Raw genomic sequence first — 18534 nt, 5'->3', positions numbered from 1 at the left:
AAAATTACTAAGCCCTCTCGATAAGCTTTTCAACAGAACATTCTTGACGAAAGGTTTTTTATGATTTGAATGAAAAAGGTAGACGTTATTTGTTTAATGTTGCACGACCACCAAGACATCACCTTGCTAAACCCTCGAAACATAAAATCTTGAATCAGTTTCTTCTCTTGACCAAGAGGTTTCGAGTTCGAGCCCCCTTGAGTACGGAGTCACCCTTGTTAGGGAGTGCTTTGCCCTCCAATGTGGGACTACCCGACACGAATTCGGATTAGTCGGGCCCCAATGCGGGTACCGGACATCGGATGGGAAGCCAAAAAAAAAAAATCAGTTTCTTCTCCCTTCTATTAATTATCATTTTTACTTGTTTCTCGAATGTCTCATACCTGCATGTTACATACTCAACTCAATCTTTCTATGAAATGAACCCAGTGCCAGCTCTGTTTGATTTCACATAAGAACCTCCTCATTGTTGTTCATCTTTCTACTGTTATTATGAATCACATTGTTTATACATGGTGCTGTCAAATATAAAACTAGACCTGTTAGTGACTTTGTTCAGTAGTAAAAAAGCGAGTAGTTCAGCAGTAAGAATGCAAACACGTAGGTGGAGGCACGTCACGAATTCTAACTCTACCCGGACAAAACCAACATTTAAGTTGAAGGGAGAGGAAATAATTTCTACCATACTAACAAAGGGTAACTTTGAACTTTTGTTCACACCTTAATTCGCTCCTTTACTCACTAATTGATTTGTTATCTGTTGATATATTTTTCCATATTCATGAATGAGTGAACCTTCCCATGTATCTTGCTCGGCAAAAACACACTAGGATGGGTAGTTTGCAGGTAGATTTGACAGGATCGATCTCTATTAAAAAGGAGGTCTCACCAATGACCACAAAAGGGTAAATACCATCATTGAGAACAAGTTTTGGTGACCAAACCACGAAAAGAGTGATACTATTCTGTCTTTGCTTAGCGGAAAAAGGTTTCTCTGCTAAGAATATTTTAGGACTACAGAAAAGGGGTTCAGCTATGATAAAAACAAGTTTCAGGGCCCTTAATATTGGCCCCTTAATGAAACTGACCCTTGGACATAGCCAAAAACACTTGACAAAAAACTATAAAGATGCTCAGACATGCCCAGATTTCTATTGGGACTGATCTTCTTTCTTCTCAATGTGCTGCACTGATTCACTTCCATGATTACCACTTTGAGAATGACTACGTCCAGCAATAAGATCAGTGGCTGTCTTGCCTATCTCCACAATAGTTTCTCCAATGGTTTTCAACAGCCCTACTCCTCCCTGCTTCTGCTGTTGCTTGCTTTCCTCTCCTCCTGATTCTTCCTGAGAGAATTCTTGAAATTCTTCGTTTTCGTCTTCTTCCCACTTTGTTTCTTGCTTTTTCTCACTAATGAATCCACCTTCACTTTCTCCCTGTACAGATTTAAATCAAGCTGGTCATGGCATGGTTAAGTTAAAACGAAATCCATACAAAAATTAACTTGTTAGAACACGGAATAGCAATAAGAACACATGAAAATAGTCATTTAAAGACGTTTCTTGAGAATAGTCATACAATGACTTATTTAATGTAGTCATGTGTCGATATTGCACAAAGATGTTCTAGAGAATAGTCGAACTTCGGAGTTCAACTGAGAGATAGCATTCTGCATTTGCTTTTCTATACTTGAATTGAAACTTGCTCGGCACAGAGGGAAGCATGTAAAAACGCTTCTTAAAAGTAGCCTGGACTCTGAATTTCAACTAAGCCACACCAGTGGTTGCATTCGGTAACGTTTACTTTTCTTCTATACCAGGATTTCACCTTCTAATCAATGTCTCTTTCAAATGTTTTCCAATTGAGAATCTCTTTCAATTATTTTCCAATCAAACAGTTATATATGTTACTATTTAACACAGGTTACTCCGAATCATAGGAATATCTAACATAGTTTTACTCTGAGCAACCAAAAAAAAGACAATTGCTCTGTTTTTACCTTAAAGTCGTGTGACCTCTTAGCTTCTAGTTCCCTTTCAGCTTCAGCTTTCTTCCTAGCTGCATAATCTGCTGCACTTTCTTCAGTTGAAACTACATAATCCTTTGCACCAGCCACCTTATTCTCTACATACCCGACGGCGTTCATTCCAGCCCCAGCAACTGCATCCTTTGCTGCCACCGCCTTTTCCCCGGTATACCCTGCAATTAAGGGTGTCAAATAAGCATACTGGCCTAAATTTGAGCAGATCAAAATAGACTGAGTTAATAAATAGCCGGGTCATATTGACCCGCCCAAAAGTTACTTGAGCTAATGGGTTGGTTGAAATAGGATAACAAATGGATCATAACCTAAAACACGTCCAATTTTTACTAAATTTTAATTTTATTTATTTATTTAAATACATAATAAAACTTTTTTTTCTTTATTATGACTGTACATGACATATCAAGCAAAAAGGAAAAAAAAAAACTTTTTAAAAATATCTAACAAAAGTTTCTTATAGGTAAATTTAGTCTATCTATCAACCTAGCTTTTAAATGGACTTAAATTGTACGCGTCAAAATGAATAAAACGAAATTATGCGCGTCAAAATCAACTAAATCGATAAATGACCGGCCCAAACTTGAGCGGGTCGGGCAGGTCATGTTTTCATAGGCTAATTTTGGCGGCCCTACCTGCAACACTAGAAGCAGCACCAACCACAGCTTTGGTGGCATCTTTAGCTTTTTCTGCTGTATAATGTGCGGCTCCCCAGCCAGCCACGGCTGCTTTTTCCTTCACAGTCCCGGCTACTTCCCCTGCATATCCTAATGCTCCTTTGCCTGTTTCTAATGTGACATCTTTCGCTTCTACTGCTTTCTGCCCGACATAGCTTGCTGCATTCTTGCTCTTTTCCGCCGCAACCTCTGCACCTTGCAGCGAATAATCTTTAGTTTTTTTGGCTGATTGACTTGCTGTTTGTCCAGCACTTGAAAGAGTATCTGTAGTAGCAGCATAAGCTTGATGACCCTTGTCAAGAACTGTGTCCTTAGTATAATCCTTAGCCTTCTTTACTGATTGAACTGCAGTTTGTCCAGCACTTGAAAGGGCGTCTGTAGTAGCAGCATATGCTTGTTGACCCTTCTGAAGAGCTACGTTTTTAGCATGATCTGCAGTTCGACCTGCACTTGAAACGGTATCTTCATTAGGCGTTTGGACATTAAGAAAAATGTGATATTTAAGAAAAGGAGTACTTGAAAATCGACTTGTGCTCGAAGAAAAATTCACTTGAAAAACTGGTCAAAACCTGTGTTGCTCCCGACTCTTCAAATATGTCACCGGGTGCGTATGAAGTAGTGCGGTGCAGCAACATTTTTGAAGAATCCAAACAACACAGGTGAAACTTACCTTTTCAAAGTTGAAACCCCATCACAACAATTTTTTTTTTCAAAAAATGAGTCCAATGTGTAATCAATCACTGGTTTGAATTTTTTTGACAAGAAGTGAAATTTGTATGGACAAATGGGAGCTTAGATGCAGCATAAGCTTGCTTACCCGTCTCAAAAGCTGTGTCTTTAGCATAATCTTTAGCCTCTCCTGTCTTTTGAAGGGTATAATCTTTAGCCTTCTTTGCTGATTGAGCTGTATTTTGTCCAGCACTTGAAAGGGTGTCTGTCGTAGCAGCATAAGCTTGATGACCCTTCTGAAAAGCTGTATCTTTAGCATAATCTGCAGTTTGTCCTGCACTTGAAAGGGTGTCTGTCGTAGCAGCATAAGCTTGATGACCCTTCTGAAAAGCTGTATCTTTAGCATAATCTTTAGCCTTTTTGGCTGATTGAACTGCAGTTTGTCCAGCACTAGAAAGGGTATCTTTAGATGCAGCATAAGTTTGCTGACCTTTCTCAAGTGCTGTGTTTTTAGCATAATCTGCAGTTTGACCTGCTCTTGAAAGAGTATAATCTTTAGCTTGTTGTCCTGATTGAACAACATTTTGTCCTGCATTTGAGAGGGTGTCTGTAGTAGCAGCATAAGCTTGCTCGCCCTTCTGGAGGGCTGTGTTTTTAGTAGATCCAGCCTTATCAGCAACATAGTCATATCCACTTCAAACGCCATGTGTCATACTGTCTTTGGCTTGTGCACCTTTTTCTGTTGCATAAGTACCTGCATCATAGATGAGTGTGAGTGATTCCAATTGAAATCATCATATACTCAAACCATACGCCATAGGTTTACACATGTGAAAGATTCTGAAAAAATTAATACTCCCTCCATTTCAACTTATGTCAAGTGAAGTGCGTTAGTTTAACTAAGCATGGAGTTCAAGAAATTTTTTGAATCTTGAGATCTTAAATTAGATGTGTATGTAATGTATCAAAGTGCTCTAATCTTGTGACCTTAAAGAGGTCAGGTAGAACATTATAATTAAAGAATTACCAAAGAGACTAGGCATTGTGCTCTTTCTTTTGTTTGAAAAAGACTGTATTCGCCGTCCCAATTTAATCAACTTATATATGTGGAGGTGTTTGATTGGCACAAAATTTAAGAATGGAACGAAGACTTTTTGAAGGTTGTGGTCTATAATAAGCCACGGGATATTGTGCGGTCTATCGGTATCTCATTAAGGGTAAAGAGTAAATTTAAAGTCAAATTGGTAACCGACTAAAAAGACAAAAAAGGGTGTCACATAAATTGACATAAATTGGAATGGAGGGAGTACTAGTTTTGAACTCATTTTTAAAGAATGTAAAATCTTGAAAATGTATCTTTAGTTGCAGCATAAGATTGCTGACCTTTATCAAGGGCTGTGTTTTTAGCAGCTCCAGCCTTGTCAGCAACATAGTCATATCCACTTTGAACGCCACGTGTCATACTGTCTTTGGCTTGTGCACCTTTTTCTGTTGCATAAGAACCTACACCAAAGACCAGACTTACAGTGTTAGGGTGAGTCCAATTCAACTCATCTTATTGAACATATATACCATTGATAAATATGTGAAAGATCCTGAAGAAATAGTACTACACACATTAAGTTTTTGAACATAAAATCTGGAATCTAGACTATAAAAGGCGGGAATAGCCTAATAGACACTTGTACTTGCATCGTTTCGACATCCCAGACCCCTCACTCCACAAACTTTTATCAAGATATGTCAACTTGATCACGCCTTGGAAAAACATACTTATTTTGATCGAGTTGACATGTCTGTGGATAGGAGATTGGGATGTCAAAACGGTATAAGTGACTTTTATCCTGACACCTCAACTCAATCAAAACGGATCTTTTAAATGCCTTTAAAAGATTTATTTTGATCGAGTGGAAGTATCTGGATAATAATACATGGGATGGAATAGGGGGTCGGGATGTCAAAACTGTACAGCACAGTTTTATCTAGACACCTCAACTTGATCAAAGCAAATCTTTTAAATGCCTTTGAAAAACTTACCTTGATCAGAGTTGAGGTATCCGGATAAAAACACGTGGAATAGGGGGTTGGCATATCACAATGATTCAAGTACGAGTGTCTGATAATGCAACTATAGTATCTAGTAGAGCGCCTAATAATGCAACTATAGTGTCTATTAGCCTATTCGGGTTAATTAAAATCTTTGAATCTGCTTCTAAAAGAGGATATATAATGTAAAATATTGAAATTAGAGAGTTATCAAATATTGGAAGAGATATTCTTTTTCAGACTACAGGGAAAAGCAAGACACTTAAATTGGAACGATGAATACTTAGTACTAGTTTTGAGCTCATTTCTAAAGAATGTAAAATCTAAAATCTAATAAATTTAAATCCTGAATTCACTTCTGACCTGCGAAACCAAGTCCCTGACTTGCATTATGCAATGCCGCTTCTGTGGACTGCTCCATTTGGCTTTTGTGCTTTGTATCATCAGTACCCTTCTGTCTCTGGCCATGCACTTCAAACTTTACACCCCCTGGCCTCTCTTCAAATCCATGTTGTTGCTTGTGCTTCTGATGTTGTTGATGACCAAAAGAATGCTTGTCATGTTTATCATGAGCACCAGTAGTAGGCTCAGTGGCGGAGCCATCACTTTTACTGAAAATTCAAAATATAAAAGTTCAACACAAAGAAGTGGATATCAACCTCTATCAGCCTCTACTGTATATTTTCTAACCTATTTGATATAGTTTAATATTTTTATGAAGAACCCTTTCATTGAAATCATATAAATTCAACATATTAAAAAGTTAAGGGATATCAACCTAGTAGCAGCATTTGTGATATGAATTGCACCAGGACCAGCAAGGTGAAAATCAGTTCCAACTTGGACTTTTACATTAGTACCCCTTTTAGGGTCTCTTGTTTTCTTGATTTGGATTTGATGTTCATCAACAATGTGTTCTCTTCTTGCTTGTTCTGAAGCCATTGGTGGTAATAAAAAGTACTACTAATTTTTAATCAACTGATTTTGCTTGGTTGTTTTTTTTTTTCTTTTTCTTTTTGGACTTGAAAGATTGTGTGATATTGAGACTTATGAGAGTGACACAGAGGAGGTGCTTAAAAAGAAAACAGATAGGGTGTAGGCTGTTGACAAGTGGTTCAATTGGTGATGAGTGTTGAGTTCTATGTCGGGTTACGTGGCAAGATATGGTGAATTTAGAGAAACTACGTTAGTCAGCAATCACCTTTGCTAACGTGTCATTCGGTGAATTTGCCTATGTAGCAAATTTTATCTTTGTTTATTTTGGATACATAACTTTTATATTCTGTGTGTTTTTGAGAGATCAAATTGTCAACTATGTTGAATTTGCCTATTTTCCAAGAAGCAACTTTTGTTTTCTGTGTTCTTTGTGCTTTTATTTTTATTTTTTTGACACAAGTAATGATGACATCATGATTATTAGTTACTCCTTGACTCCTTTCGTTCAATTTAGCTTGAGGGTTTGAGTCTTGAATATAGAATCGTTTTTGTTGGGGACACTAGACTGTCAATTAGTTACTCCTTGACTCCTTTCATATAATTTAGGTTGAGGGTTTGAGTCTTGAATATAAAATCGTCTTTGTTGGGGACACCAGACTGTCAATGTGAGATTTTTCAGCACGAATTTGAATTTAATCTGACGGTAATCTATACTATATTAAAAGCACGAAGGATCTTAGAAATGTTGTTTGAACTTTTTGCCATTCATTAAAATACTCTACAGTAGACAAAATAGTCATTTACTATTTAATTATTTTTATAATATTTCACCTAAATTTTTAGGAAAAGAAAAAATATTAAAGCTGTTTTATTTTTGGTACTGATTAGAATGCCTTATATTTAGGACTCAAAAAAATTACGTAAGGAACATTTCCTCTTAAGTTAGGAGTCTTTATTCTATAGTACCATTTTTAAGCATTAATTTATTCTATAAAAATGAGCTACAATCCTTTCGGAAATACCGTCAAGGAAATTTTGTGCCTTGGGACTCCTTTTAGGTTTGGGAATCTTATTTCTTTGTTTCTTTTGGATTTAGGTTTGATGTCTTCTCTATTTAAGACACATGAGTATATCAATCTCATGATTAATACGTAGAATTTCAATTGTTATTTTATATTGATGTTGTCTATTTCGGTTGCTATTTTATATTAATGTTGTCTATTGTGTATCATGTATAGAGAATACAATTGTGCACTTTTAGCTTGTCGAAGTAGAAATTCTTTCAGTTATTCTCTCTTCATAGAATTTCTTTGTTTCTTTTGGGTTTAGGTTTTATGTCTTCTCTATTTAAGGCATTGCGTATATCAATCTCATGATTAACACAAGGTACGTAGAATTTCAGTTTCTATTTTTATATTAATGTTGTCCACCATATATCATGTATAGAGAATTCATTTTTTATGCAGTTTTAGCTTGTGGAAGTAGAAATCCGTTCGATTTCTTTCTCGCTTGAGGAATCTTATTTCTTTGTTATAGAATTTCTTTGTTTCTTTTGGTTTTATTGTATAATTTAATTATTTAGTAAGAAAAAATATCAAGTAAAAGAAAGTACTTAAGAAATTAGAACTAAAGTTGGTACTCTTTTTTTTTTTTCTCACTAGGATTTTCACTTTTTGTAAGATTATTTTCGTTATAATTTAAATTTTTTTTAAAGTTATGCATTATTTAAAAGACTATTAAATTTAATTCTTTCGCAGTTCACAAATAAGAATAGAGCACAAAATTATAATTTATTATTTCCTAATATACAGGACTTTTAAAATATTAAACTAAATTATTCATAAATCTCTCCTTATTTAAAAAGTAACACCAAAAAGAAAAAAAACGAAGTAGAAAAGCTTCATGAGCCTAAAGTTTCTTTTAGGTTTGGGATTTGTTTTTCTTTATTACTCTATATAATTATATAAACAAAAAAATGACACCAAAATTTTAAAAGTTAAAGTCGGAAACTTCCGTGCACCGAGAACTCCATTAGGTTTAGAGTCTCATTTTTTGTTAACGAGATATAGTCGATTTGAATTTTGTATAATTGATTTATTTTAGTAAAAAAAAAAAAATTAATTAAAAGAGAATACGTAAGAAATTAGAAATAAAAAATGGTAATTTAAATATCTCCCCTAATAGTTAGGAATAGACTTTAGTTATTCCCTTAAAATTTAGTTCTTCAAGATCAACTAGAATTTATTTTTTAAATCCTTATTACATGAGTCATTTTTTTCCTACGAATTTAGAACACTTTCTCTTGCTTTTATGTAGGACTCTTCCTTTTTTTTTTCTTTTTTTTGCTGATATATAAATCAAATACGAAAAGATATTTCATTGAATGGCTATAAGAAAAAAGATCTGAAAATTGCTTCTTAATAAAGAAGGATATCTATTACTATTGGAGACGTAAACTCTGAATGGTTCTTGCTAAATCTTAGCAAAAGTCTAAGAAGGAAAGAAAAAAAATATTTTTCTTCTATTTGACGGCAATTTCCATGTACGCCACTTATAATGAACAATAAATAGGGGCAGTTTCTATATATTGTTACTACTAAAAGTGAAATATTTATACTTAATTAAATATTTTCTTAATTATTTGTCATACCACGTTTTCCTCAAGGCAACATGGAAGGAAAAAAGAAAAATCAATGGGAAATTTTAATTGTATTTGGACATATATTCTTAAATTACAAATTGAACTTAAAAAATTATTTTACGAAATTGAAGAAAGAATTTCCAAGTGTAAAAACAAAGACACGTTTTTGTTTCCTTAGAAGAATAAAACTTTTCTTCGAAAAAAGCAATTCTATAGTGGAGAAAATTGTTATATTGAAATATCCGCAAAATGTTGACCGACTTTTATATCCTTCAGAAATTAATATTTCTGAAAAAAGATAGTTACCTGTTGAACAAAATTGTAAAATTTAACATCGTAATATGAATTTATATGGGATTTTAATATGAATCAATTAGTGTCCTGTTTATTCTTGATGTTGCAACGCCATACCTATTCCACATGAATAAGAACACTTAGCACCATTTATTTTTGCTATATAATGGGTTATCGTGCCTATAAGTTTTATGTATATCGCAAGTATTTTAATCATAAAGTGCAAAGCATCAATATTAGTTTACGTAATATATCTCTTTCATATTTGTTTGGTGTAGCTTACAACATTTACAATTTGTTGAATCCCTTTATTAATTAACTTTTTAATACTGATTTTTTTAGTTTTTCTAATGTGATTTTTTTTTTTTTTTTTTTTTTGCTTTGTAGTGTGTACTCATTCTTTTTAGTGTTTGAAGATCTAATGTTTTCATGTTTATGTTATTCTTTACGGTATGTTATGCCCAAATTTATTAATTTAAATATTTTAATCTTAAGTTTTACACAGATAAATCTTTACGGATTTCTTATCTCCTGTTTTTGGTTATGCATTTTATTGAATTGTTGTAGTATTTTTGTCTTTTTGGCAGATTATACAGAGACGAAGAATTGGAGACATTGATGTCGATACTGAAGAGGACATAACCGGTACTCCTAAGGCTAAAATCGGCCCAAATTTTCTTTCATTTTGATTATTATTTTCTAAATATATTTATGTCTAAAGTTGCAATCGTGAAGTCTCACCAAATTTTATTATGACAAAAAAACAGAGTCAAGTGATACAAATTTGAGTTGATTTTAATATCTGCTACTTTTTTGGCTTTTTATCTTCGCTACATTAACAGTAGTTTTTATCGAAAAATCCTCGATACAAGCTGGTAGATAATTGGCCCGTCCGTCTACTCTTCTCCACTAAAATACATTAGGTGTTGTATATAGAGTAGCATTTTATTTTCTTTTTTCTTCTAATGGTTTTGAATTATGTGAATAATGTGATGGTATTTGTTAGGCTTGAATACCTGAATCTCATCTTAGTATAAACTCTGAGATGAATTCTTTAAAAGCTTAAGCGAGCATATATTCCAGTATTGCTTCTTTTGGATTGAAAATCTTATTTAAAATTTTAAAAACCTAGATTTGAAAACAATTAAAGAAGTTTTCTCGGTAGCAAAAGGCTAGAATTGACTAATTACTTATTACATTTTAAAAAGATAATCACCTTGCTATTGGACTAAATTTCAACGTTTGAATCTTCTTTCTGATATGTATTTGTCTGGAATTGTAAAACTAATATTAATAAGAAATAAATTATTTTATTTGATGTTGCAAACAAATAATTAAAATTTTGAATAATTAATTAGCAAAAGAATCCATTTTGTTTTCAAATACTTCACAATAGTAAATTTATTTTTCAAATTGACATAACTCTGAAATATATTAATTTGTTAAAAAAAATATTAGTGGTGAAAGAAATTAGAAGTAAAGCAAAATCGATTATAGAATAATGTTTAATGTCAAATTGGTAAAATACAAATTTAAAATAACAAGGATGAAGTAGTAGAAAATAAAATATATTCTTAATGAACTATCATTATTTTTATCTAAGAAATGAAAGCTATCAATATTCACATATATTAAGTTTTTTCAACTAAATAAAGATAAATTAGCGACGGAAAGTTAAACAGTAGAATTCATTGCTAATCTTATTACCGACATATTAGCAATGAATTATAAGAAAAAAATTCTTGCTACGAGCAACTTAGTGACGGGTTAACAACGAAGTTCGTAGTTAAGTCTAATTTATTTTTCATATTTTTTGTCAAATGAGGTACGCGCTATGATCACGCGCAAAGCGCGTACACTAAACTAGTACAAATAATAAACACCGAGTGAGAAACAAAAACCATTAACATGATTTAACTTGAAGATAAAATTTTTAAAGAAACCATAAGTTTGGCACCTTATGATTTTTTACATATTATAACATTGATGTGGTTATAAATTTTTTGTCGCTTATGGATATTAAACATATCATAATAATTATGTGGCTAAAAATTCTTATGAAGAATAAAAAGGAAAGATCAAGTAAAATTATTTTCAAATTTAGAAATATATCTTTCGGTTTCAAACAAAGTTAATCGTGTTAACGAAGGGAACAAAAGAATAGGCTCTCTCGGGAAAAGCAATGTGAAACTGATCAAAACAATTTCATAAATCTTTCTTTAAAAGAATGCTCATCTGTCTTACAACATTGACTAAGGCATCCTTTCATGCCTAAAGATATTATGGCCACTTAATTTACAATTCAAACACCAATATTATTTTGGGACAAATACAACTCAATCAAATTCCTAATCAAACATAAACCTTGAAATGGACAAATCTATCATGGCAGCTATAGAATAATTGTCGCACGCAACAAGAAGTGAGACTTTGAGTGACGACTTTGGTGCTACAGAACTTTACTAGATATTTTTCGTGGCGACTTGAAGGTCACTAAGAATATTCGAGCGGTTGAAACTTATTCATGAAAAATATTACTTTCCGCGGCGACTTCAAAGATCATCACTAGAACTATCACTTTTTTGTGGCCGCTTGTGACGACGCTTTCAGAGCGGCCACAAAAAAAAAAACCTCACTTTTTGTGGCGACTAAAGAACAGGGTCGTCGCGATTTCAACCAATGAGAGCTGTATAAAGGAGAAGGTTCCAAGTATCAGGCAATCCAGGAAGACACCAATGGCTACAATCTGATGCATGCATATCACTATAAAATCCTGGATGTGCATCTTTTCTATACTGTGAAAGAGTTGTAATGTCCAACAAATAAGCTTTATTTTTAATTCTGCTCATTACTTTGTTGACCACAATTGCTTCTTCTGGTGTCCCTCCTGGATACTTTGTGCCAAAAAATGGTTGTGTTTCTCCTTTGCATGATTTTGATGGTTCATTCCATTCCTTGCCCCTGAAATTTTTAATTAACCACATTAGGATTTTTGTAAAGTTACTAAAAGATTAGTCAATTGAGAAAAATAGAAATTCTGAAAATTCTTTTTGGTAAAAGTATAGTTAAGAATTTTTTGCCCCCTTTCACATAGTTAAATTAACACATACTCCTTGTGTTCCTATTTATGTGACATTTCTTCTTTTTTAATCTATCTAAAAAGGAATGAAAGATTTATGTAGGAACAATTTACCTTTAAACTTTTCATTTTACGCTTAATGAGATGATTAATAGGAATCCTAATTTTAAGTATCAGGCTATGTCATTGTGATCCTAATTTTAAGTATTAAACTATATCATTGGTGAAATAGAGCTAAGATTAGTGAGGAATTAAATTATATATACTGATGTTAAAAGAAGATGTAATTTAATCAATTACAATATAATATTACTATTATATTTTATTTTTAAATTATCATATCAAACTTGATACATGAAGCTACAGTTTAATTTGATAATATTCACTTTTTTATTACTATTAGTGCACAAAACATAAGAACAAATTAAGGAGGAAATTGCTTACTGATAGTGAACTGGGGATACTCCTTGGAAAAAGACTTTAGTTTTAGATGGGTCAACATTTTTTTCGACCCATCTAGCCCATGTGGTCATTCCTTTGTAAAAAGCAACCAAACGGTTCATATCTTTGAAAACTTTGCCTTTTTCTTGCATGTAATCCCACCTGCACCATATACATAATGTAGAGGTGTTAAATAAATGAGTTGGACTAAATTAATGTGAAGCAAAATAAGATTGAGTCAATAAATGATAAAGAAAGTTAACCTAAATAGCAATTTATGCAATCATTTTAATTAAAATTAGTTGATAACTATATAATACATGTATATTGTGTATATAAGTTATGTCATCATTGTATTACTCAAGTATATTGGCAAAAAGAGTAACCAGTGAATCCAACCAGCTATTTATGTAAGGATTTCCACTGCTAGAAACATATGTTTTTCCCATATTCAGTGCGAAATTTGTGCTATAAAATATGATTTGCCCACCTCATTCTCACCGAACCAGCTCACTAGGAAAACAAATTGTGGGAAACTAGTTTCCATTGAAACGCTGAGAAACTTCCTACTTTTCCGTGTGAAAACACTACTATTTAGGTTTTCCCCCATCGACATTCAATGGGAAATAGCCACTGAACATTTTTTAGTGGCAAATCAGTAGAAAAATAGAAATATTTTAGTAATGTACAGACACTGACTATTTTTAAGTTCATCAGAATAACAGTTTAGCGCGTACAATTTTTATCAGTTTCATGGGCTAATTTTATCACTCATATACACAATTATTCAACATCAATTTTCAATAGAGTTGAGTAATTGCAGAGAAAAAATATATATGGAAAAACAGAGTTAAAACATACGGTTGGGAACTGCCAGTATGAGTCCACCAATGCCAAGAGTTGAATATCAATACATCCATTCCTCTCCAAGCATTGCCATCAGTAATGGAGTCCAACTTCAAAACAGTTCCAATATTTTCTTTCTCCATGTCCACCAGGTAAGGAGTACGATACATTAACAATCTAACTCCATAGTCCTGCGTTATAAATCGTTGCAAGAAGAGGTTTAATAATTGACAATTGATTGCAAATTTTGGAAAATAGCATTAAAATTTAGTGGAGTGAGTTTTGGTAATATGTTACTCTCTCTGTCTTATTTTACTTGATACATTTTTCTTCATAAAGGTTGCACAATTAGTTGTTCGGTCAAAAATATTGTGCAGTTGCTAGCTAATATACATATATTATACACTAGTTAAACATATATTATATATCTACCGGCTATTTTTTCCGGTCTGCGGCTTTTTAAGTTAGTTTTCTTTTTCTTTTTAATGTGCTCAATAAGATGATATATTTCTATAGTTAGAAATATTGTGTGTGCAAATAAAGTCACACACTAATAGTTGCAAATGAAAAGATGATAACTTATAGTAATGTGTTGAATAGTGAATATTTTTAATGGTGTAAGGTGTTTCGGCAAAATAATATAGCCTTGGCGTACAACAAACAATATCACACCACGTTAAAAGTATCTTTGAATTATTTTAGCCTAATTCCGAAAGACGAGTGGTGTCAGACTCAACTGACTGTCTTTGCCTGCCTGCAAGCAGGTTTACTACCTCTAGATAAGCTCATAAAATGATGGGTCATGTAGAATTTATTGTGTGACGGACCACTTGGAACTTAGTTTGAGGGGAAGATTTTTGCGCGTATGTGTGAACAAAGTCCCATATTAGTAGTTGAAAAGAAAAAGATTATACATACATATAATTTGAAATCACTTTTTCAGCTTCTGAAAATAATTGTTATTAAACCTGCCTGCCAACACACATCAATTCTCTAAAATAAACAATTTTATAATATAAAGAAGTACTTTTGATTTTTCAAAAGCTTGGTCAAATAAGCTATTCGCTTGACATGAATTTTAAGAAAATAATAGAGATTTTTGAATTTAGGGCTTCTACATAAAAGTATGTATAATGTACAAAATGACCTTTAAATCTTGAAATTTTAAATATATCATATAAGATATTCAAATTAAAGAATTGCTAAATTTAAAAAAGTAAAGTAAAATGGAAAATTGAATCAGAGTAGTTTGTTAGCAGACAACTTGATTTGGCAATCAAGCTGTTTTGAATTTAGTCATGATTGCTTGATCTTCTTTTTTCAGCTTATACATAAAGCTTCAAGTGTCATAATATTTTCAACGACAAATGTAATCAATATGGAGTAGCCGCCCAATCTTTTAACATGTGTGTTTTTTAATGCCAGCAAATAAGGTGAAACAAGCTCATAAAATCATGATTGTAAATTTTATTTAAGTTTGGACGAGTTAATAATCTACCTATATATTAACGTTTAATTTAGTTTATTTAAAACTTAGATTAATTTGAGCTAAATATATAGTCCAAATTAACCTGCAGAAAATCTTGTAATTTCTTTTTGATATATTATATAGCCATAATAAAGAAAAAAGTTTTATTAGGTTTGCTAAACGAGTTATAAAAGACCAAACAAAGTAACTCTAACTTCATAAGAGTTAAATAGATTGGGTTATGACTCACTGCTTTAGCTCATTTTGACCCAACTCAAATCAGTCCAAGTAATATTTGGACAGGTTAATGACACGTCTATTTATTAACTCAATCAATTTTGACTCATCCAAATTCATCCTAATCTGCCAATTTGACATCGTTAAATTATCACTTAATTTAGGGATAATTGCATTTTTTATCCGTCAACTATTAATAAATTTTAATTTTGGTCCTTATAATATTTGGCTAAGCACATCCAATCTTCAATTAACTCAAATGTGTATTTTGGTCCCTTTATAAATTATATATATAGTAATGTAATATCTAAACTATTTTTAAAATTATATACCGTGAAATATGGAGTAACAGTAAAACATTAACATAACATCGATAATTTAATGGTTTGACACTTAATAAATCGTTTAATTTGTCAAAATTTATAGTTAGAGGGATCAAAAGTGCACACATCAAATAATTAAAGGTTAAATATGCTCAACCAAAAATCATGCAAATCAAAATCGGAATTTTATTAATTTTTGAGGGATTAAAAGTGTTAATTTCCCCTTAATTAATGAAAACGACGAGCATGTCTTGCCAAATATTATATAGTTGAAGTACAAAAGTTGAAATAAAAAGACAGAGAAATAGAAATATTTGCATGTGCATATAATTAAATTGATCACTCACCAAGAATGCAATTTCAGCAATTCCATTTTTCCTTATGACTGCAGTTTTAGCATTTGGCACTGATGATTGAATCATGCAACCCAGTGACTCCCACATATTCAAGCTCAAAGAGTCACCTACAAACATTATATTCTTCCCCCTGTATTTTTGCAAGAAAACCAACCCATTGAACCTGCAACATTTTTCAATAATCAGTTTAAGTTTTGTGCATTAATGATATAAAATTATCTGCATTTACATCACATAAAACGTAATTATAGGTAAATCTCTATCACAAGTATTAAATCATAACTTGATAAAAATGGTAACCAACCTGCTCTGGTGAGTTGAATTACATTGATAATGTAAAAAGTCTTTTACATTGCCAATTGTGGCCAATAAAGGTAGAGGCGTAGAGCAAAGATTATAATCATATGGGTTCAGGATTCTACGATACAGCTTCAAATGCTAGTAATTGAATTCTGAATTTAATTTTTATAATTTTTGTAATACAGAAAACAAAATTTAGATCAAAGCTACTGATTTCTGCTGAATTCATATGTTATATACTAATCCGCCTCTGATAGCGGAGACAAGAATTTGTGCAAGTTAATTCAAATAAAATACTAGAACGTAACACTTGAGACTCGAACCTATGGATTTTATAATTTCTAGACCCTTTTTCTTTGTACTAGAATTTTTACGCATGTCAAAGGGATTCAATAGTTTATATCACAACTAGAAAAAATAACATACTTTATTTGCACAAACTAATATTACAATAAAAGAAATCTAGTCTAACCTCCTTGACTCTACATAGCTCTGCATTGTCAATATATATAGCTTAAATCTTAAATGATTCGAGAGAAGGATGAGGTGACAAAAGGTAATGAAAGAGCTAAAAGAAAGGCAAAAAAACAAAAAAATTAAAGAAAGTGTAGTTGTCTACCTTGGGAGGTTGCAGGAGAAAGGTTGCCATCTATATTTGAGGTACAAATTATCAGGCCTGTTGTACTTCTGGCAGTTGAATTCATTGTCAATGAATGGACATTTTGAGAAATCATACATAGGATATGAAGAATCATAAACCCATTTCCCACTGAAAATATTGCAACCATTACTAATTGCATCTATAGAATTAGTGGCATTTAGAAAATATTGTTCTGCATCTGTTCTTACTGAAAACAGCAAGAACAGAGAGAGTAATAAAAATCCCATCTTAAAAGACAGCAATATGTATAATTAGAGAAGAAGCTGAAGTAGGAAGAATAAGGAAACAATGTTGTAATATATATATATATATATATATATATATATGGAGACAGAAGAGAATAAATTAAAGTGATGTTTGTAAGAATTTGAATTTTTTTTCTTTTAATGAGATGTGGGGGCAACATGGAATTATTTTTATCTGAAAATTTGGAACTACACATGATTAATTTTTTCTCATGGATTTTCTTTTGGAGGGTAGTTGATCCCAAAACCTTTTCATGGAAAAAGAAAAGGACTACTATGATATAGTTGTTTTTGGTTATTTTTTACAATTTGTTATCGGAATTCACTTACCGTCTAGTCTGAATCGCATCGCATAGAGCTCATTAAATGAGGAATCACTCGCTGTCATAATTTTCTTCATTTTCAAAGCTCGAACTTAAAATTTTGAGCTAGCTAAGGGTGGAGGAATCTCATCTATCCCACGACAATCCTCGATGTGTTATTATAATTTTCTACTACTTCTACTAATTAAAGAAACTGGGGTTGGAAAAATAGTACTATATATGTAGTCAGAAGAGAATAAATTAAAGTGATGTTTGTAAGAATTTTTTCTTTCTTTTTTCTTTTTTGAATGAGGTATAGGGACAACAAGGAGTTGTTTTATTTACAAAATTTGGAAGTACACATGATTATTTATTTTTTGGTTTTTTAACGGAGGAAACTAAGCACTCCTTTTACAAAAAAATCCATTTCTCATGGATTTTATTTTGGAGGGTAGTTGATCCCACAAACTTTCATCATAGAATGTTTCATGGAAAGAGAAAAGAGTTACTCCCTCCGTTCTATATTAGTTGTCGACGTTAATATAAATATATGTCTCAAAATATTTGTCCATTTACGAAATCAAGATAGAATTAATTAAATTTTTCCTACTTTGGCCTTAACATTAATTATTTTTTAAAGTAACCAACATTGATTAAAATACAATTAATTAGAGAGAGATAAGGGTAATGTAGTAAAAATACATTTTTATTTATGAGTTTTCAAAGGACGCGTAAAAGGGAAAGTGGACAAGTAATAAGGGATGGAGGGATACTACTATAGCTTAGCTTTTTATATAATCATCATTCCATTTGATTTGATTCACTGGTTTGACTAGTCTAAATTCGCGTCGCGACCGAGACTGTGTAGGTCCATTAAAGAAAGAAACACTCTTTAGCAGAATTTTCTCTATTTTCGAAACTCAAATTCGAAACCTCAATCTAATTAAGAGTGCAGAAATCACAGTCACT

General features: G+C 32.2%; 2 protein-coding genes across 2 annotated transcripts; both read right to left on the bottom strand.

The window, feature by feature from the left end:
* Positions 1-880: 880 nt before the first annotated feature.
* Positions 881-6504, bottom strand: LOC132627314 (embryonic protein DC-8-like). The gene is made up of 8 exons (XM_060342585.1): positions 6215-6504; positions 5800-6047; positions 4774-4893; positions 4122-4144; positions 3539-4079; positions 2680-3165; positions 2003-2202; positions 881-1439 (listed from the first exon to the last, which is right to left on the bottom strand). The coding sequence occupies exons 1-8, from the start codon at positions 6376-6378 to the stop codon at positions 1152-1154; spliced, it is 2070 nt and encodes a 689-aa protein (XP_060198568.1). The 5' UTR covers positions 6379-6504; the 3' UTR covers positions 881-1151.
* A 4988-nt stretch (positions 6505-11492) lies between these two features.
* LOC132630033 (protein trichome birefringence-like 39) lies at positions 11493-17293 on the bottom strand. Its single transcript, XM_060345551.1, has 5 exons — positions 16977-17293; positions 16049-16220; positions 13689-13864; positions 12831-12989; positions 11493-12268 (listed from the first exon to the last, which is right to left on the bottom strand). Exons 1-5 carry the CDS (start codon positions 17243-17245, stop codon positions 11980-11982), a joined length of 1065 nt encoding a protein of 354 aa, XP_060201534.1. The 5' UTR covers positions 17246-17293; the 3' UTR covers positions 11493-11979.
* Between the last annotated feature and the right edge of the window lie 1241 nt (positions 17294-18534).

This window comes from Lycium barbarum, chromosome 1 (genome assembly GCF_019175385.1).
Source record: "Lycium barbarum isolate Lr01 chromosome 1, ASM1917538v2, whole genome shotgun sequence".
Classification (NCBI taxonomy): domain Eukaryota; kingdom Viridiplantae; phylum Streptophyta; class Magnoliopsida; order Solanales; family Solanaceae; genus Lycium; species Lycium barbarum.
Note: the sequence above shows the minus strand (reverse complement) of the source record. Positions and strands in the feature narration are given on the sequence as shown.

Coding starts and splice junctions, on each gene's coding strand:
- LOC132630033 (XM_060345551.1), bottom strand. CDS start 17,245: ATGGGATTTTTATTACTCTCTCTGTTCTTGCTGTTTTCAGTAAGAACA. Junction 16,221..16,976: donor TTCTCCTGCAACCTCCCAAG/GTAGACAACTAC, acceptor AAAATGTTGCAG/GTTCAATGGGTTGGTTTTCT. Junction 13,865..16,048: donor TTGCTGAAATTGCATTCTTG/GTGAGTGATCAA, acceptor TTTATAACGCAG/GACTATGGAGTTAGATTGTT.
- LOC132627314 (XM_060342585.1), bottom strand. CDS start 6,378: ATGGCTTCAGAACAAGCAAGAAGAGAACACATTGTTGATGAACATCAA. Junction 6,048..6,214: donor ATCACAAATGCTGCTACTAG/GTTGATATCCCT, acceptor TTGAATTTTCAG/TAAAAGTGATGGCTCCGCCA. Junction 1,440..2,002: donor AGAGGTCACACGACTTTAAG/GTAAAAACAGAG, acceptor AAATCTGTACAG/GGAGAAAGTGAAGGTGGATT.